Here is a 21,735-nt window from a genome sequence, read left to right on the forward strand (position 1 = left end):
AAAACCCTTGCCCTGAAGGTTCTGGGGGAGTGTCCTCCTCAAAAACATATTTTCTATCAGGAAATCAACTACGCTTAACAAAATATCTATCTCAAAAGTTTGATTGGATGTGTTTGGGGGAATGATGGGCGTGGGGGGGGGGGGGCTAGTATCCCTCAAATAAAATTCGACAAATAAAAAGGGCAAAAGCCCATTAATTTACAAACGAATTAGCCTGTTTTGAAGTTTCTACGACAACGCCTTCTATAAAAACCTTATATGCCTCCAGGGTATAACTTAAAACCCTTGCCCTGAGGGTTGTGGGGGAGTGTCCTCCTCAAAAATATATTTTCTATCTGGAAATCAACTACGCTGAACAAAATAGCTATCTGAAAATTTTGATTTGATGTGTTTGGGGAAATGATGGGCGGGGGGGGGGGCGGGGGCTAGTTACACTCTAGTCACTTTCGACTATTAAAAAGGGCACTAGCCCTTTAATTTCCAATCGAATGAGCATATTTTCTATCTGGAAATCAACTATACTGAACAAAATGGCTATCTCAAAATTTTGATTGGATGTGTTTGGGGGAATGAGGGGCGTGGGGGGGGGGCTAGTTGCCCTCCAATCACTATCGAATATTAAAAAGGGCACTAGCCCTTTAATTTCCAATCGAATGAGCCTGTTTTGAAGTTTCTACGACAACGCCTTCTGTAAAAAACCTTAAATACCCCCTGGGCATAACTTAAAACCCTTGCCCTTGGGGTTGTGGGGAGTGTCCTCCTCAAAAATATATTTTCTATCTGGTAATCAATCACGCTGAACAAAATGGCTATCTGAAAATTTTGATTGGATGTGGTTGGGGAAATGATGGGCGTGGGGGGGGGGCTAGTTACACTCCAATCACTTTCGACTATTAAAAAGGGCAGTAGCTCTTTAATTTCTAGTCGAATGAGCCTGTTTTGAAGTCTCTACGACAACGCCTTCTATAAAAACCTGATATGCCTCCAGGGCATAACTTAAAACCCTTGCCCTGAGGGTTGTGGGGGAGTGTCCTCCTCAAAAATATATTTTCTATCTGGAAATCAACTACGCTGAACAAAATAGCTATCTGAAAATTTGGATTGGATGTGTTTTGGGGAAATGATAGGCGGGGGGGGGGGGGCCGGGGGCCTAGTTACACTCCAGTCACTTTCGACTATTAAAAAGGGCACTAGCCCTTTAATTTCCAATCGAATGAGCATGTTTGGAAGTTTCTACGACAGTGCATTCTATAAAAACCTTATAAGCCCCCAGGGCATAACTTGTAACCCATGCCATGAGGGTTGTGGGGGAGTATCCTCCTCAAAAATATATTTTCTATCGGGAAATCAACTACGCTGAACAAAATGGCTATCTCAAATTTTGATTGGATGTGTGTGGGGGAATGATGGGCATGGGAGGGGCTAGTTGCCCTCCAATCATTTTCGACTATTAAAAAGGGCACTAGCCCTTTTATTTCCAATCGAATGAGCCTGTTTTGAAGTTTCTACGACAACGCCTTCTGTAAAAAACCTTAAATGCCCCCAGGGCATAACTTAAAACCCTTGCCCTTGGGGTTGTGGGGAGTGTCCTCCTCAAAAATATATTTTCTATCTGGAAATCAACTACGCTGAACAAAATGGCTATCTGAAAATTTTGATTGGATGTGGTTGGGGAATGATGGGCCTGGGGGGGCCTAGTGACACTCCGATCAATTTCGACTATTAAAAACGGCACTAGCTCTTTAATTTCCAGTCGAATGAGCCTGTTTTGAAGTTTCTACGACAACGCCTTCTATAAAAAAAACCTTATATGCCCCCAGGGCATAACTTAAAACCCTGGCCCTGTGGGTTGTGGGGGAGTATCCTCCACAAAAATATATTTTCTATCTGAAAATCAACTCCGATGAACAAAAGGCCTATCTGAAGAATTGTATTGGATGTGTTTGGGGTAATGATGGGCGTGGGGGGGGGGCTAGTTGCCCTCCAATGACTTTCGACTGTTAAAAAGGGCACTAGCTCTTTAATTTTCAATCGAATGAGCCTGTTTTGAAGTTTCTACGACAACGCTTTCTATAAAAAACCTTATATGCCCCCAGGGCATAACTGAAAACCCTTGCCCTGAGGGTTGTGGGGGAGTATCCTCCTCAAAAATATATTTTCTATCTGGAAATCAACAAATGATGGGCGTGGGCGTGGGCGTGGGCGTTCGAATTTCCAATCGAATGAGCCTGTTTTGAAGTTTCTACGACAACGCCTTCTATAAAAAAAACCTTATATTGCCCCAGGGCATAACTTAAAACCCTTGCCCTGAGGGTTGTGGGGGAGTGTCCTCCTCAAAATATATTTTCTATCTGTAAATCAGATACGCGGAGCAAAATGGCTATCTTAAAATTTTGATTGGATGTGGTTGGGGAAATGATGGGCGTGGGGGGGGGAGGTGGATTAGTTACACTCCAATCACTTTCGACTGTTAAAAAGGGCACTAGCTCTTTAATTTCCAATCGAATGAGCCTGTTTTGAAGTTTCTACGACAACGCCTTCTATAAAAAAACCTTATATGCCCCCAGGGCATAACTTAAAACCCTTGCCCTGATGGTTGTTGGGGAGTGTCCTCCTCAAAAACATATTTTCTATCTGGAAAACAACTACGCTGAACAAAATGGCTATCTCAAAATTTTGATTGGATGTGTTTGGGGGAATGACGGGCGTGGGGGGGGGGCTAGTTGCCCTCCGATCACTTTTGACTATTAAAAAGGCACTAGAACCTCGATTTCCAATCGAATGAGCCCCCTTTGAAGCTTCTACGCCCTTCCATATGAAGTGCCTCTGGGGGAAAAAAAAATAAATAATAAAACATTGGAGCCGTATGGCCTTTACTATAGGCAACGCTAGAGCGTTGCCTCTGACAAGTCAAGGGACGGTAAGTTTCCTATATAGAGTTTTGGACAAGTTGATTCTAATAGTGTATTTCTTGTTTTTATCTGACTCTATTCTTATGAGTTGTGGGTTATTATATTTCTTAGTATTGGACGTGATCGTCTCTTGCTAGGTTTTTTAGCTACCGGTGCAACACGGATTGCACACACGAAAAGCCTATGGTTTTTTCTTATTTGAAATATCAAGAGATGATCTTCAGAGAATGAGGCATCAAACTAAGCCCAATATGCGACATGTTTTTTTTTTTTTTTTACTAGGTTTCAGCCATGTATACAGATATGATACCGATGAAACTTACATAATCACCATTTATGATTGACCTGACCAATTCCTTGTTTAATTTGTTTAGTGTAATGACGAATTTATTATCATATCTTGTATGTAACTTATATTTCATAAGTCTCCGATGGTACAATGCTAAGCATACCCACGTGTCACTTGTCACGTTTTTCGGTTCTCTATACAAGGGCCTTCCTCAGCAAAGCACGTAAAATATGACTTACAGTAAAATGCGATCATTAAAACTAAAATTAAAAATTAAAATAGTCTCATAATCGTTTCTTCAAGGAAGTTCAACGAGGACTGAAGAGAAAATGGCAGAAAACGAGGCCATTTAGCCATTCATTCGGGGAAACACAAATCAAGAGCCAGTTTTCAATGCTATTCTTGCTTTTCGGGAGCTAACCTTAAAGGTCTTTTTGTTACAGGTTCACTGGTAGTAGCTATTGGTTCTGTAATATAATTTGTTTACTCATTTTTAATTAAATTTGTGTATTAACTGTTGAGTGACTACGCCCCCGAATCCATATTTAAAGAAATATTATTATTTAGCTTAAGTTTAATTTTTATTGCCTCACGAACGACCTGTTTACTACCCAAATCATTGCTAATAAGGGAGGTATTCTCAAAAAATATTGTATTACTGGGATTTTCTTGAAAATGGCTGCCTAGAGCAGAATCAAAAGAATAATCATCCGTATTATGTTGTTCGTGTCTTCCCAGATTTTGGCTGGTTCTACCTATATAATAATTGCCGCATTCATATGGTATTTGATAAACCCCTCTTTGACGAGTAACTGTGGTTTTCTTCTTACCAGAGTTTTAGAAAATAATGATTTTGAAATTACTAGTAAAAACTACACACATTATTTCGTGTACAAACCTTTTTCAAATTCGTAGCAATTTTTGAGATGTATGGAAGGTAGATTACATCTGAAGATTTATTACGAACTGAACATTATAAAAGATCTTGAATTTAAGAGAGTATCTTTTTAGTCTACGTCTATCTGTATTATTATTTGTATATATATTGTATTATTAATAAAAAGGATGTTTTAGCCGTTTCCAAAAATTATACCTCTTATAAAATTTAATTCTGTTGTGACATATGACTCAGAGCAACTTTTTAGGACATGATTCACGAGAGAATTTGTAACGCCTCTTTTAACTTGGGGGGAGGGGTGATTAGACTTAAAATGAAGAGATCTGTTGTTTTGTTCGGGCCTTGTGTAAGTAGTAAAATCTAATTTATCACTGCTGCGAATAATTAACACATTTAGAAATGGTTTGGTTTTTTAAACACATCTATTGGGGATCTTATATCACTTTAAAAAAAAAAGAGGGAAGATGTACTTAGGGGCTTCTAGATCACCTTAAGACATGTGACAGAAACTTACAGTTCCCTCTAGAAATTGAAAATGCAAGTAAAAAATTGTTTCTAGATGTTTTAATTATTCGCAGCAGGGATAAACTAGAATCCCCCCCCCCTCATTAGCAATGATCTGGGGATTGACCAAGGTTCAAGAGGCATTAAAAATTAAACTTAAGCTAAATGATAATATGTATTTAAATAGGGATTTGGGAGACTACTCACTCAATGCTTTGAACATAAATTTAATTAAAAATTGTATCAAATTATCATGGTAATTTTGTAACATTGTATCATATTTTATCATGGGTAAGGTTAAAAAAAAAAATCATGGTGTTTATCATGTTTTTTGACCCATACGCATGTATGGTTTTCATTTAATAGTAAAATCAATGTTAAGATTGATGTGATTTCTTACAATCCCAGCTAATTTTTCCAAATGAATCAGAAAATATATAGAAAACAAGATTTTAGGCCACTGCAATAAAAAAAAGCAAATACTTGATTATTTTGTTTCTATGGGCAACCGCGCGTCTTTGGCGCAATTGAAAAAAAAAACAATAAAAAAAAACATACCAAGGAAATAAAAAAAACAACGCAGAATGTCAAAAAACTAAACAATTTTAAAAATGAAAGAAAAACAGCAAAGAAGTAAAAGAAAATACAAAATAAAGGAGAAGAAAAAATATACATGTATTCAATCTAGTGATTTGTGTCCCGTTTATAACCTAATTTTTCCTGCGTACGCTTTGACAGGCGTGAAAAACGTAACTGCATTGGAACACCTGATTTTGTGGCAAAAATTGGCATACGATTTTCACTACCACCAAATAGAATACAATGCCAATATTCCGGTCATTATTCTTTCCGAAGGAAAATCTTTATTACCGGTAAGTTTAATTCTTCAACAATTTAGTGTGCAAGTTCACGTTTACACATATAAGGTTGGGGGTTCAAGGGGAATCTTCCGAACATTGCCTAAAAGAGGCGTGGGTAAAATTTCAAAATTTGGGTACCATTACACCTTCTTTTTTTATGATTTGTCCCACCACTCTCACCTTGGAGACTTTGCTTTCTGAATGTTTTGTTAAACAACAATGCTATTTGACCCAAACCAAAATAAGATCGCAAAAGCTAGCCAGATAGAAATTAGAAATAGACAAAAGAATAATAAGAATACAAGATATAGGTTACTCATAAAAATCAAATGATTATAACAACATAGAAGATGATAAAAAGAAACGAAAATACAAAAGATACTTAAGTTTCGTCTTGAGGTTTGTTTTGAGTAGACTTCTACTTTGGCAGGTTTTACTAAATTTCATTTTTTTTTAGGTTTCCACTTTTTAATTCTGACTCTCCTTGACGAAATCCCCTGTCATTAAAAACTTGAATAGACTAAAACAATGCATAAAAAAGTAAACACAAGGAAAGAGTAAAAGAGATATTGCGGCTACTGGTACTAACAACTAACAGCAGCATCAAACCACATAATGGCAGAATAGCTACGCACGCTGTTCCTTTAAAGACTTTTCATTTGCACCCTCCCAAGAAGTTCCCATTTCTCTTTAATCTTTCCTTGCGAAATCCTCCTGACCTATTCGGGGACGGCCTGCTTTTCGTTCTGCCCTAGATGATGGGCTGACAATGACGATCTTTGGGAATCTGTCGTTTTTTCATCTGCATAACGTGTCCTTGTCCTCTCATCTTTTCTCTCGTTATAGTGCTAGAAAGCAGGGTTGAACCAATTTCTTCGTGCAGTTTACGGTTTGAGATGCGGTCAGTCAGACGGTACCCAAATCCGTAGGCAATATCTCTATAAAACATCTAGCAAAGCCTCCTTCGTTTTTCGGAGCGCTCGCGCTTCAGAACCATAGTTGACCACTGTCATCACTGTAGCTTCCAGTATTCTAATCTTGGTTTTCTTGGCTCAGCTGGGAAACAGCTCCCTGGGCCATAAAAAACAAGAATTCATAAAGCCGTGTCGTCATGTTTTTCTTTTAACAGACTTGCACTTAGTCGGTTTTTATAAATTTTTAAGTTTCAGACCCAATTTTCTGAAATAAGAAACTGAAATAAGAAATTATCTTAAATGAATTAAGCTTCAAACGTTGACTTATGTAAGAATCTTACTTTTAGAGATTACTTTTTAGAAGCCACAATGAGATGGAAACTATGAAAAAATTACTATACAAAATAAACGAAATAAGAATTAAATAATTCGAACATATAAAAGTTTCATCTTCATATTTGTTTTTCAAGAGACTTCCACTTTAGTGGCCCTTGTTAGGTTTGAGTTTCTCCTAGATTCCCGCTAATTAACTTTCTGACTCTCCCGAGGAAAATTTGGGTCGTAAAAATTTAAATAAATGAACTTCAAACATTAAATAACGCAACAATATTTTTACAGTGATGTAATTTATAGGTTACATTAGATGAGGCTTATCAGGCCCTTGTGGACATGGAATTTACTTTTGACGTCCCTGGTCAATAATGTACCCAGGGTCATAGAACTTAATTGTGGCCGACGGAAGAAAATCAGTTGAAACAAGCTAAGAAGCATACAAGATTATCAACTTGCAAAAAAAGGTTAAGATCAATAACCAACAAAAGAAATTTTAGATATCTCAAATCGATGTTCAGGGCTCATCCGCAGCACCAAAAAATCGAAAGAGAGGAAAAACATTGTGAAAAAATACAGCATCAACATAAAGCCGATAAGAAAGCGAGGTAACGAAATACAAAAAAAAATACATCAAATTCAATAAGTAAGAGCAGAATCCCAGAAAATATATTAATTTTAGCTTTACATTAAAGGCCATTGAAAAATGAATAACTCTCTGAGTCATTGGAGACCGAATGGAACTTTACAGATATTGACGACGGACTTTGAAAGTATCGTCACTGACACGCCCAAAGGCCGTAGCTAATATTTTCACACTTCTATGATGTTCGTCAAAAACTGTTTGTTAAGCCGTTCTCACAGGGAAGAACAGCAGATCAATATAGGAAAAGGAGGATCAAAGTGTGATTGCGCTTAAATTGTCCATGTTGATCCTCCCCTTGAAAACAGCTTTACAAACAGTTTTTGGCAATTATTCCAAGAGTTTGTAAATGTCAGATGCTATTTTCAGGCGTGACAGTGACGATGTTTATCGTTTCTTTTGCACTTATGCCGTTCTTTTCTTTTTTCCTTTTATTGCAAAGTGGAAAAGCAAGATCTTTTTAAGCCGATCAAATGATCGTAAATATTATCGTTCAGTTATAGAGCATCTTTTAGAAGATAAGTGTTTGGAGATACATCTTTTAGAAGATATATGGATGTTAGCATGATGGAGCCCGAATAAAGCCTGATTTTGGGTTTTATTTTATTTTTCTTTTTTTTTCATTTTTTAAACTTTAACTGTTTTCTTCAACTTGTTTGATTCTTTAGAGTGATGTCCTTGTGCCTTTAAAAATAAACGAAGAAAAACTGAGCAGTTATGACAACATGATCAGTGCCATCTTTACTTTTTTAAGTGAAGACTTGTCAAATAAGTTAAGGAAGTACATAACCCTGTGCCAAATGATGGAGTACAGTCTTACTGAAGAACTTCAGAGCGTGAGTTTTTTTCCTTTGTTTTCCGTGAGTTTATAATCCTTGAGGTACCAAAGCTTTTTTTGGGGGGGGGGGGGGCAAATATGGATTTATCACATTTCCTACCACTTTCATCTTCCTTACATTACAAAATCCTAAGTATGACAGATTGTTGATTGGTAGAGAGTTTAAACTAAGCCGCTGGTAAACAAATGGATATGGAATCCGTAGTATAGACATTTTTCCCAATTTCGAACAGTGTTCGAAATCTGTGTAACGAATTTCATGAATAAATGAAGATTTGGTCTCTATTAAAGAGTTAAAATCGGAAATAAAATATGGTTAGAGAAATAGAATTCGGTTCGTTCAATGTTCAGTGCTCCTATCCAATTGACTTATCTCTGGCCAATCAGGTAAACTGAATTATCTCTAACTGATTATGTCCGTATAATATTTTTTTTTAATATTTTCAAAAAAATTGCTCTAACTCTCATTTTGTTAAATTCAAATATTTCCATCATTTAAATTTGTTGCGCTTGTGAATAACAGTATATATATATATATATATATATATATATATATATATATATATATATATATATATATATATATATTTATAGAGATTCTATAATTTAAAGGATTTGCAAGAGCGTTTTTCAAAAGCTTCATCGGGGTCTAAAAAATACATATGGCCACATTAAAGTGGTTCAATATCACCTTCAGGGGTTTATGCTGGGTGTGCCGCTAAATTGATTTTGTGATGAATTTGTCCAGCTACTTTGAAGCTGAAAACATTACGACTATTGATGGTTCGATCACCGCTTACGTTAAATGAAGCTGAAGCAGAACATGAGTTCAAGTTTGAGATTTGTTTATAGAACTTTTTTTAGAGCAAGTGAAGTCCTATTAAAGACGAAATCAATTCATTTGGAAATTGTGAAGGTAGCAATGCAGTTCGACCTAGTGAGCAGCAGCCTAAAAATATGGCTGCTTAGAGCAGAATCAAAAGAATTATGAATGCTATTAGAATTGAAAGCCTTGGTTATATGATCCGTATGATGTTGTAGCCGTCTTCCCAGATGTTGGTGGTTTCTACCCATATAATAATTGCCATAGTCATATGGTGTTTGATAAATCTCTCTTAGATAAATTCGTTGCAATTTTTGAAATAATGGAAAGTAGATTACATTTGAAAATTTATCAAGAGCTTAACATAATAAAAGATCTTTGATTTTAAGAGAGTATCTTTTTTAGCCTACGGGTTATTGTATTATTAATAAAAAGGTTATAGCTCTGATAAAATTTAATTCTGTTATAACATAAGACTCTGAGCAAATGTTTAGGACACGACCCACGAGAGAATTTACAACGCCAAGATGTTTCAATATTGAATTCAGTACAACTTGGTATGTCATTGTCGCTTGTTCAGGGCTTTGATTGACAGATTCGTACTCTATTTCATTTTTATAAGGAAACTTCTAGGGAGATTTGTCTAAGGTTCAGATACAAGACAATTTTGTGCTAAACTAAAAAATGATTATTATACTTTATTTTTGATCTTAATAACCCATGTGGAGCAATAGCTTAGAGCAATTATTTTTATTCATTCTAGTTATTCAACTTTTCTTTTATATTTAAACCCTATTTTTGAGAAACTTTGTTTTTCTTTGAATTTTTTTTTCCTAAATCAACTTAGTAGTCTTATAGCTTGCCCTGTTTTAAAATTTACAAGAAACCTGAGAATAAATAATAAAACGACTCTAGTCAGGCTAGCTCTAAAATTTGTCTAAAATCTTAGTAGACCTGTATGTTATGTGTCGCGGCTGATTGTTATCGCATATCGCTATAGGCACTTCTAAGGAAAGAACGTGCTCGTATAGAAATTGACCTTTCCAAGGGGGGAGGAAATACAATATTGTTGAAGTATGTTGATGAATAGTGCATAAAATATAACTTAGCTAATGAATGCATTTTGCAATTCTGTTATGCTGATAAGTGCTTCGAAAATATTGAAAAGTGGACCTGGCTCAGTTTTGCCGGGAAGCATCTAATTAAGGTTAATCGTATCAGAAGTTTATCAAGCTATGGAAACGTGCCATTAATGAAATATCAAAAAACCAATGAAAAAACCAAAAAATTAAAAGATGAATGAAATTCAATAAAAGCCAAAAATTATAAAAATTAAAACCACATACCTTACAACCATAAAAGTGAGTCATTCACTAATATCCGCGATTTGCAAGAAATCCAAAAATTTGAACCACCATCAATGGATACTAGCGAATAACTGAGAAATAAAAGAAAAATATTCATTCACTCAAAACAAAACTAACCAGCAATTGAATGAGTTGGGAACTATGTCATCTGATTTCTGATTCTAATAATTGCATTCCCTGCAGACACTCTTTGAGATCTAAGGGGTTGTTGACGTAACTGATTATGTGATTGGGAAAGTGGTACAAGGCTTATACCTGGGACTACTAAAGTATCAGTTTCTCTTTTGAGAAAACGGAAATACGACTCATTTATTCTAATCACCTAAATCCCTGTTCAAAGCTAGACCTAAATGTTGTTTTTGTAAATTTCACCAGCTTCTCTGTATTGCTAGACAATACCTTTTCTATGCTTTGTCTAGAAATCCTAAATTCATGCTGAAAAGAAATTTCAGCAATAGCCTTAATTTGATGAAAATCCGCATAAGAAAGCGTGCATAACATTTTCCGCTCTAGCCTGAAAATGTCGTGATTTAACCGGTAGGGTTCCAAGGTAAATCGGTAGCGTTTCTGATAGCTGATTTCGTTTCCAAGGTAAAGTAAGTATCGGTTAAATCAAGTACAAGAATTGGCAGTTTTGATGCAGATTCAATGTATACCTATATGTGGTCCTAAAAAGGCCGAACTGATTTTGGAGCATAAACTTAGTTCTAACCCATCTATATCAAAAGAGTCTACTCTTTCGAATCAGACACTTCTTTCACTTACATACCTTTGTAAAAGAACTTCTTTTTATTTCCATTATAGTGGCATTTTATAGACAGAAATATGGGGTTTCAATGGGCGTCCCTCTTTCACCAATACAGGCTGATATCTTAATGGAAGACCTTGAAGAAAGGGTTATTTTGCAAAGTTTTTGTAAACCTGAATGATGGGTTCGTTTTAAAAATGATATTTTTTATTTGTGGGAGCGTGGTGACGAGCCTCTTGGGTCTTTCTTTCACTTGCTCAACTCCTTTGACCCAAAACTTAAATTTACTCAGAAATCAGAAGTAGAGAGGCGTCTTCCTTTCTTAGATGTTCTGGTGCACCGAAATGATACATGTTCCGAGTTTGGTGTCTATAGAAAACCCACATATAGTGACCGTTACTTAAATTATTCCTCTAATCATTCTCTGGCTGTGAAAAAAGGAGTTGTCACTTCTCTAGTAAGCAGACCATTGCAAGTTTGTTCAGCACGCTTCCTGGATTCAGAGCTCGACCACCTTAGCGATATTTTATTTGGGAACGGTTATCCAATTAGTTTAATAAATTCTGTATTTGCAAAACACATTAAAAGATTATCAGATAGTTACACAGAAAACGCAAATCAAATGGAAAATTTAGTTTATCTTGGTCTCCCGTACGTTAAAGGGGTTTCAGACCACATTTCAAAAAATCTAAGAAAAAATAACATTTACACTTACTATAGACCAAGAAAGACTATCATTTCCCACATTTATCAAGGTGAAAACCCTATCCCGCTTGATGAAAACTCCGATGTCTACAGAATTCCTTGCTCATGTGGTCTTTGGTATATCGGAAGAACTGATCAGCGACTTACGGATATATTAACTAAGCGGTCTACCTCAATTAATACACTTAAAAGTGGAAAAAAAAAGAAAATTCTGACTCTGCCCTTGCAGAGCACATTTTTGAAAACCCAGACCATACTATTTTATTTAATAAAGCTAGCCTAATTTCGCATGACAAAGGTATTGTCCAGCACTGCAGAGAAGCTGTTGAATTTTATAAATACCAACATTTAGGTCTAGCTTTGAACAGGGAATCAGGTGATTTAAGAATAAATAAGTCGTATTTTGGTTTTCTCAAAAGAGAAGCCGATACTTCAGTAGTCCCAGATATAAACCTTGTACCAATTTCCCAATCACATAATCAGACACGTCAACAACCCCTTAGATCTCAAAGAGCGTCTGCAAGGAATGCAATTATTCAAATCAGAAATCAGATGACATAGTTCTCCAATTGCTGGTTCGTTTTGTTTTGAGTGAATGAATGTTTTTCTTTTATTTCTCAGTTATTCGCCAGTATCTGTCGATGGCGATTCAAATTTTTGGATTTTCGCAAATCCCGGATATTGGTGAATGACTCACTTTTATGGTTGTTAGGTATTTGGTTGTAATTCTTATAGTTTTTGGCTTTTATTGAATTTTATTCATCTTTTAATTTTTTGTTATTTTTTTCATTGCTTTTTTTTACATTGACTTTCTGTGTTTGATTTTTTTGTTGTTTTTTTCGGCACTCTCACTGAATATATTTTTTCGTTTCGTGCTGAAGAAGAGAGACGTTTGTCCCCTTGAAATATTCGCTTTTTTGTGTTTTGTGAGTATTTTCATTTGGCCTTTAAAAACCCCATTTTTGGTCGTTTTTCTTTCTTTGTGTTATGAATTACCGGTGGGTCTGGGAACCTATGTTTGTCTTCATACTAGACCGTCTGCATTTCGGTAACCCTGTCCCTGAGTGGTGCCTCCTTTCAGATATTCTGCTCTCTATAGTCTCTTTTTTCCATATAATATACCTGATTTCGTACATTTAAGAACTAGTACAATAACTTGTCGAGTGGAAATTTTCTTCCAAAGCTTCGCTCAACTGTTTTGTTATTAAATCAATTTCAGGCAATACAACAAGACTTTGTTTTATCAAGGCAGGGTGGAAGTTCGTCTGATTCCATGACTGCAGATGATTTACATCTAATGCTTGGACTGGCAAGGTAATTTTTTATATTTTTTTTATTTATTTTTTTGCCGACCTAGTCTCGCAACTTTTGCACTAGAATTCCCACAGGATTTTGAAGTTTCTAGAACAGTGGCTCTACTTATTCAATGAATTTTATATTAATCTAGTTTTAGATAATTGCTTATATTGTTATCCAGTATTCTGATTGAAATTAGGTAACTTCTTATGAAACAAATAGCTTAAAAGTCTGCACTCCTTGTCATTTTAAATAAGGTTCTGATCTATCCTGATTTGAGCACGGCCAATAGAATAAGATAAGTGTGACACGCAGGGACCCACCGAGTAGCCGAAGAGCTAGGCATATTTTTTTGTGCGTATGTTATCCTGTTTCTAGGAACATATAATAAAAGTATTAAAATTAAATGAAGGGGGGGGGGCTTAAATGTTGGAAGCATAATTGTCCAAGTCTATTGTCAATATCAGAATCGTCCTGATTCCAAACATTCATAACATGGGATTTCAATTGCATTTCAAGGGTACCTAAAATTCAGAGAGACTTGTTTAGGGCAATCAAGGCTCAAACCCCTAGAACCAGGCATATTTCAGTTCCACTCGACTCTAGAAACATATATGTCAACTTAAAGTGAGTGTAAAGAGCCTGAGCTGCTGTAGCCACCAGGGCGCTTTTTGCGTTAAGGGCAGGTTGATTTACAACCTTAGACACAACCTTGTTCCAAAAGTGTGTAGTCTGGCTATGTAGAGTAATTTGTGTCCGAGTTAGAGATAGTCTAAGTCATATACAGACATACAGGGTTTTTGGAATTGATTTGTGCTGAAGAGTAAAAAGGGGAATAATTATTTTGCAAGAGCCATTTTATTGTACAAGTTACCCTCCAGTTCGGCTTGAAGATAAAAAAAGGAGTATTGTCAATTTCTTTATCAGTTTAGTGGAAACGTGAAGAAGATACACCATGTTGAAATCATTGTCATTTTAGCAATTTCAGTGTCTACGATTGCAAGGCCCAAAGGAGGCTAACCGTGTTAATTTTAATACTTATATTTTTCTTCTTTTTTTTTAGCTTCGTTTTATTGATTTTATGTATTTTTCCCCATTAAATGTCCTCCTTTCCTTTTGGATTGTTCGTTTCAGACGAGGAGCATATCCAGAAACCCAAATTTAGAGAAAGATGCTCAAGACTAATAGTAATTAGCCTCCGTTTTATCTATGTTTGAATTTGAACCATCTATGGTAAACCAGCCTTTTATTTCTCCTGTAAACTTTGAATCTCTGAACACCTTTTTTCCTACTGGAAGCGATTCATTTCTGCCTTTTCTTTTCTTTTTTCAGAACGTTCAGCGCCAAACCAAATAAAAAAAGTGTTAACTGATCTTTTAGCTTATACCATATCGTATTATTTGTTATATTTCAACTGTAATTAATATTGTGTATGTCCTTTGTGCAGAAGTACGAACAGTAAAGATAGAAGGGGGAAAGTATGCTAGGTCTTTTCAAAAAATTTTAAAGGATAATGTCGGGAATAAAGCTTGACTATGAGGTTTCAAGTGTGACTCGTTTGACGAGGGGGTTCAACCTGACTCAGTATACGAGTTTTTATTTCAAAAAATCAAATGATACTAAAGAGCGACGTTAAAATTTAAAATGAACAGAAATTATCCTGTATGCGAATAGAATTGCCCCTTCCCTGAACCCTTTTTCCATTTAGAATTTCGTTAGGTTTTGTAGACTTTATACCTCTCCGACTATCGTAGGCTCTCGGAACTGGGTTTTCATCGTATGCAAACCCAGTGTGCATAAAAACCCAATTTTCATCGTGTGCATAAGAACCCAATTTTATGCACACCTCTTGTGCATAAAAATGTTTATGTCATGGGTAATAAATTATGGATTACGGATTAACGCTTTACATGATCTCATCTTATAGATCCTAATTAGTATTACATATCTATCCCTTACTTTCAGAATCATGTTCCTGTAGCTATTTTTTTACTATAATAATTGCGAAACAACGTCGTTGTGATTTATTTTTGATTGTAATCGCTGTGAAACCGCATGGAGACAAATTGCCTTACCCTTAAATTTTTCAGAAAGAAGGAAATGTAGACAATTATTTGTCTTAGCCTAAAATGCATGTCAGGAACCAATAAAAATTTCAAAAAGTCTTTTTTTTACGAGTACCGCACCACTGAACTTGTCATCTCCTCGAAATTCCTATAATGGTGTTTCGTATGGATGGATTTTTACGAAAAAAATAGATTTAATATAACTTGACCAGCTCATCAAAGGCTATTGATTAGTACTGAAGAAAAATCTCTCTGTCTTGATTCAAAAGTATATTTTCTAACTTTTTGGTATCACTACGTAAAAAGGAGCAAAATGAAAGCTCTAATTTCTTTGGCAATCGCCTGAGGTAATTGTTGCATAACTTAAGCACGTTCCGATTTTGGGCCAACTTCTATTTGAAACAAGTTCCTATTTGGTTGTCTGCTAGAAAGGAGCTTTTCAATCGACAGGAGAAACATGGCTCAGTGGAGCAAAAGCTGAGGTGCATAAATTCCGATGGTCCTCTCTAACATAGATTTTAAAACTTCACTTCATCTAACACGCTATAGAAAAGAAAGGAAAAAAGCAGAATGTTTGAATGGATTCTGCTTATTAAAGCCATTTTTCTGCTCAAGTTACCTGGTCATTTGAGATAAATTAATTTGCCTATCTTCCTTTGCAGTACTAAACTCTTCAGTTGTCATTATTTATCATTCTACTTAGACATGTAGGTGGTAATTTTTACGGTTGGGGGGGGGGGTTATTTGTCGTAGCATCAAAACAGGTAGATTGTTTGAGAATTATTGGATTATAATAACAAATCGTAAAAACCATGAGATTTTGGGTTAGTGGTGTTATATAGTACCGTGTTATAGTTTTCTTACTGTTTATTGGATATGTATCCTTTTTGTTATATTTATCACTAACATTTGCGTTTTTTAGGTTGTTATCTCTAAGCTACGGGAAGACTACATTGAGCAAAGAAATTTGGGACTTAGCTAGAAATATGGAAACAGAGAGAAAACAGAGGATTTCTCAAAATCGTCGTTAGTCCCTGTCATCGACATGTCCTTACAAGCAAGACAAGAAGTCCTATTTTATATCCAGTTTAAACGAAAGCTTGTTTTTCAATTACGTTCTTTAAATAAACAAACCCTCAGGCTAAAATATAAGGACCGATGTTCCACTGTAGTTACAGCCAGGTCCGTAGACAAACATTTGAAATAGGGGGGAGTGTTGTGATAGGGACAAATTGGTCAGCGATCCTATAAGTGAGGTTTTGTTTGTTTGAAATACTATATTTGACTGATGAAGATATAACGTCTTTTATCTCATAAACTGAGCCGAAGTTTTAATGTTAACCACTTGGCATCAGTTTGTAATGCTCAAGTATAGAAATACTTGTTTTGTAGTCATGAAAACCAAAACTGTGACTTCAGTAGTAGATAAGCTGTGCATTAGCTAATAAGCACATTAAGAGCTTTTATGCGTATGTAATTCCTCACATTAGAGGGGGATTGCTAACTGGATAAATCCTATCCCCCCATGAATTTTGAATTCAAAATAATGTTAATTTTCATAAAAATAGCAGGTTTAGTGAACTTATTGGCTCACCCTTTGAGATTTAATGTATATTCTGCTGGGTTAGTTTAAACACTGAAACCTCTGTAAAAAATAAAGTAGATTTTTATCAGAATTGATTGTTGTGTAGAGTAGAACATTTCAATAGAGTAGAACAATTCACAACAAAATAGCTAGATGTTGCAGCTAGTTCAACATCAGAGTCAAGTGCTGGTTCCCTTGCAGTCCCACTTGGCAATGGATTGTCGTTTTAATCAAAAAGATCAAAATATCTCAAAACACGCCTCTGGGGTTGATATGAGAAGTGCTGTGCCTAGGGTAAGCGCTCCAAAGTATAAAGATCTATACCTAATTGTACAGCATACATTACTAAAATCAAACGCGTTAAGTACGCATTCACCAAATGGTAGACGCATCAATCCTTATCGAAATCAGTGTCATGCAAATATTTTTCATCTGTATGATTTGAAGGTTCTAATAAGGTTCAAGGACCCTTGCTCTCTCGTCCTTCCCCCACTATACAGATATGGTCGTATTGTCAGTTTGGTAAAAACGATACTGAGTTTAATGTTGAAACATCGACGTCCAAGATCAGAATTCATGAAGTATTCATGTCAAGAAGCACATCCTTCCTCCAAAACTCCATCTAGAGTTATTTAGGGTGCGGTCATTAATAATATATTAAAGTATTAATCTTTAAAAGTCTTTAATATGTCTTAAATATAGTAAAACTACTAAGTATATATTTCACAAATGTTCTTTGATTGGTCTTAGTTGATTAAATATAAATATGAAGGTAATTTAGTAAAAAAAAGTCCAAAATCATACCACATTAAGTAAATATTTCGAATGGACATAGATCACCACCGAATCTCGTATTGAACAATTTCTTTGCTCAATGATTAAAAATTTAAGGCTAATATTGAAATGTAAAAGAAAGAAATTTAAAAAAAAGTAAAAGAAAGAAATTGTAGCATCATAACATACAATACTTGAAGCAAATTTTTACTCTGATGAATATAGAGATGGATCTTAAGCTCTTGCATCTCCTAATTAGGAAGAGTGTATTTTGTCTGACAATGTAATATAGTAAGGGAAGAATGGCTCTCCTATAATTACATATGTAATTTCAACGTGAATTAAACTATACTTTACATTATCACACTTGGCGACGGGGAATATTCCAGACAGGGGCGTCGTTTGGGGGGAAGGGACAGGGGGGCAGTTGCCCCCTCAATAATACGGAGAAAAATTATTATATATACCTTGCCCCTTGACTATCCGGATATGGACCCTTCTTTTGATTGACTTACTTACATATTTGACACATTGTAGATTTGCTAGAAATCAGGTTCGTACAATGAATTTCAATCTCTATAATTGGAGGGATTAAATTTGGGGCCCTTTGGCCCTTGTACCCACAACACTACTCCTTGCCATCAATAAATATTGGAGTTTGACTGTCCTAGATCAGTACACACTATTAAATGTTTCACAAATTGTGATTAATTTCTACCAAAATTTGGCAGTTAACGGTTTCTGAGCTTGTTCATTTCGAATCTAAGGCCAATATTCCAGTGTAGAAGTCTTAAATAAAACAATACAAAAATTAAATATATGTTACAACCGTAGTGTTTCATTCTCGCCAGTGATGGTAATTAAGAATTTATGAGGTTGTTGATTGCAAATTTGAGGCTAATGTTGCAATATCAAAAAATAAAATCATTTTGCGGCCGAGATTCTGCTTTCGAATACTTTCATCGTGATTCCTACAACTAAATTTATGCTTTTAAATAGAACGTATTGAATTTATTAATAAAAATTATAAACTAATACTTCTAGCATTGGTAAATACAGGAACTAGGCCATGTCCATTAAAAACGAACAAAACTTTAATTTGAAAAAACAAAGTTTTTCCATGAAAAGTGAAAAACAATTTCAAAAAATTAAAACGAGCAAAATTGACTTATATAACATGTAAAATCTTAACCAAACAGAAAATACTGTGAATGAATAGTCAGGGCTTAAAACGTGCAAAAATTAAGATGAACAATGAAGCCGTTTTTACAACAAATATAAATTTTCACAAATAAGGGTGATTTTGCCGTCGAGTATCCAATCACTGTCTGCAAAAGTTAGAGCGTCATTTACTCTGTTGAAAACAAGAACTTTTCTTATTGTGATCCCCCCCCCCTTTTTCTTCGTCGTCAGTATTTTGCTTTTTTAGTCTAATATGTAATCAGTGGTCCCTCCTTTAAATCCATTCCTTTCAATTGCATAGAAAATCCACTGACTAAATTAAATTTTCAATGTAAGCACTTTATTTATCTTTCAGTAAAATGCAGATGATACTCTAGTTTTCCCAAAGTTTTGAAGGTCGGCAACACCAAAATCACTTGTGGCAAAATTTGTCGACATAGAACATTTTTTGAATTCATTTAGTTTTAATATTTTAAAAAGATCTTATTTTGTCAATCGTTTCTTCCTTTTAAATCCATTCCTTTCAAATATATATATATATATATATATATATATATATATATATATATATATATATATATATATATATATATATATATATATATATATATATATATATATATATATAACAATGTGCTAAAAAAACTTTTGAAGTTTCATCAATCGACGTAGTTTACAATAAAGTGTAAATGACATTCCAGCCTTCAGAGTGGGTTTAAGAGCAGCAACGCCAATCTTATTAATGAAAATTCATGTTCTTTATAAATCTGTCTTCTTTACTCATTGTAATTAATATTTGTAGTAGGCTTCGTCTCCTATTCGTAGTACTTTCTACTCGTTTTAACTTTGCCATGTTATACAAGCTAATTCCTGCCAGTTTCAAATTTAAACTTGCTCTTTACTTGTGCATCTTATTTTGAGCTATTTAGAGCTAAACCTATATCTTTCTCTTTTAATTCTAATTGTCTTTTTTGAACACTCAATATTTCACTAAGCAATGATATTTCTTGCTGTCGGAGTCCTAATTCTCGCTCACGAATTTCTTTGTCTTCTTCTTGTTTCCGAATGAGCACTTCTATGAGGTTACGCAAATTGCTGCTGCAGTCGCATTTTTCTTCTTGCATTAATTGTGGCTCGAACCAAGGATGAGAAGAATGGTTATCACCTTTAATAGAAAAGAAAAATGAAAATCAATCTTGTTGTTTTGTTGTAGATGAGTAGTTCAGGTGCCAAATCGATTTACTCCATACAACAAACAATTTAGAAACATGGAAATAAGAGGTTTTTTGTTATTATGCATCAATTTTTTAGAGGCAGAATATGTCCTCGATTTTTTTTTTTGTACACTGACATGTGACGTACCAACTCATTGGCACTTGATTCGTGAGTTAGTCAAATTAACTTTTAAAAAAATTGGGGCTAAGAACTGCAACATTGACTAAGACTGTACTCTGAATTCGAAAAGCATTCAGAGTTTTCTTCATCCCTTATAGTTCTTTTCTACGATTATTTTAGGTTTTTTTAAGGCTATTTTAATTTAAAATTGCTAAACAAAATAAAGAAAATCCAGTAAAAATATGATTTTAGCTTAAAATTTAAACTAAATTTTACTAAAATTCAATAACTATATCCAATTGCGAAGTTCATCGACTGGAAATTTAGAAAATATATAATTTCCATCCGTTTTGTTCATATTGAATAAACAATATTTCCATCTTTTAATTGCTCCAAAGTAGTTATCATCAGTAAACTATCTACCAGTACCCCCATTAAATCGCAAAAAAAGCTTTTAGAGTTTTGCCGAGAAACACAGGAAAAAATTGCGTTCTCGTGATAACTAGTATGTCGCTAAGAGGGCTGGTGGAAACATAAGCTGTAAGTAACAGGTATTTTATCTTATAATATGATGCTTCATTAAAATACAGATTTTCTAAACATTTGGTTTATTGTCACTTTTCATTGTCATATCTGCGCACTGGTACAGGCCTCTCAAAGGCAGGTTTCTCGTTGGAGGTTCGAAAACACTGTTGAAACGGTCTCTCATCTTTCAGAAGAGTCATGAAAAAATGGTATAGTGTTCAAATTGTAACGACAAAATTTTGGCAATCGGAATCAAGTCTAGAATAATGGTAGGCTAGGTGTATTTTGGATTATAGAAATGGTTTTTAATTCTTGTGTTAATTCTTGTGTATGATTTACAACAGTTCCATCACGTCATGTTTCTGTGGCGTTCTCGGTAGTGCTTTCAAACTGTTGCCGCTCATTGCCCACATGGCAGAGACTGTGTATCTTAATAAAGATCTCTTAGAACCGTCCCCACAATAATAATAGAAAACCTTATTTCATAGAAGGTTTTCTCGGAAAAGAAAAAAGCAATTCAAATTAGAATTAGACAAATAAAAAGTAGAGACGGCATAAAATTAGCCCATGGACTTGGTTCTTTCTGCTTAAGTTAAAACCTTATATTCAGGAAGAAAACGGCATAGACAAATTAAAAAATCTGGCAGAAAAAGGGTCTGCAATTTATCATTATTATTATTTTTTTTTTTTTTTTGGAAAAAATCCAAGAGCAATTTTGATAACCCAAGTGCCTATTTTGCAGGCTGGGAAAGTATTTTTCCAGAGTGCTTGAGCTTATCACCATGAATGAAGCTATGATATATACTAGTTCAGAACATTTTACAAATATGTATCTTTCTAACCTTCAGATAGATTTGAACCATTCTCCGGTTCCTGTTCAGTCTTCAAGTGTGTATAAGGATATTCATTTTCCATTAGGTCTTCATCATTATCTCCGACTAATAGTGATGTTCTATTGTTGCAAACAGGTGATGACGGACAAAGCAAATCTTCATTCTGCGTTTTCTGGTCGACCATTACTGTGTAGAAATAATCCTGGAAAATATTGAAAAATAAATGTAATAATTATAATTTCTGCAATATTTCTTGACTATGTTTATGTTTTCAGGTCAGGTTTGTAAGACTAGCTTTGATTTTTTTT

General features: G+C 34.8%; 2 protein-coding genes across 3 annotated transcripts in view; one reads left to right on the forward strand and one right to left on the reverse strand.

Annotated features, from left to right (window-relative positions):
* LOC148956580 (mini-chromosome maintenance complex-binding protein) overlaps nucleotides 1-16,358 on the forward strand; it is an 88,613-nt gene extending 72,255 nt beyond the window's left edge. The window contains exons 9-12 of one of the 2 annotated variants that reach the window (XM_089085991.1): nucleotides 5,342-5,475; nucleotides 8,019-8,186; nucleotides 13,051-13,145; nucleotides 16,116-16,358. In XM_089085991.1, the coding sequence (XP_088942117.1) occupies nucleotides 5,342-5,475; nucleotides 8,019-8,186; nucleotides 13,051-13,145; nucleotides 16,116-16,224 (506 nt within the window). In that variant the 3' untranslated portion in view covers nucleotides 16,225-16,358. The remainder of the gene's footprint in view (nucleotides 1-5,341; nucleotides 5,476-8,018; nucleotides 8,187-13,050; nucleotides 13,146-16,115) is intronic. The other variant, XM_089085989.1, reaches the window with a different exon arrangement.
* Nucleotides 16,359-19,335: 2,977 nt separating this feature from the next.
* Nucleotides 19,336-21,735, reverse strand: part of LOC148956581 (uncharacterized) — a 32,700-nt gene continuing 30,300 nt past the window's right edge. Inside the window, exons 3-4 of the mRNA XM_089095872.1 lie at nucleotides 21,437-21,629; nucleotides 19,336-19,899 (exon numbers count right to left, since the gene is read on the reverse strand). Of these exons, the coding sequence (XP_088951998.1) occupies nucleotides 19,646-19,899; nucleotides 21,437-21,629 (447 nt within the window). The 3' untranslated portion in view covers nucleotides 19,336-19,645. The remainder of the gene's footprint in view (nucleotides 19,900-21,436; nucleotides 21,630-21,735) is intronic.

Source organism: Artemia sp. Qi Xiang Cuo, chromosome 1, assembly GCF_049724085.1.
Source record: "Artemia sp. Qi Xiang Cuo chromosome 1, ASM4972408v1, whole genome shotgun sequence".
NCBI lineage: Eukaryota > Metazoa > Arthropoda > Branchiopoda > Anostraca > Artemiidae > Artemia > Artemia sp. Qi Xiang Cuo.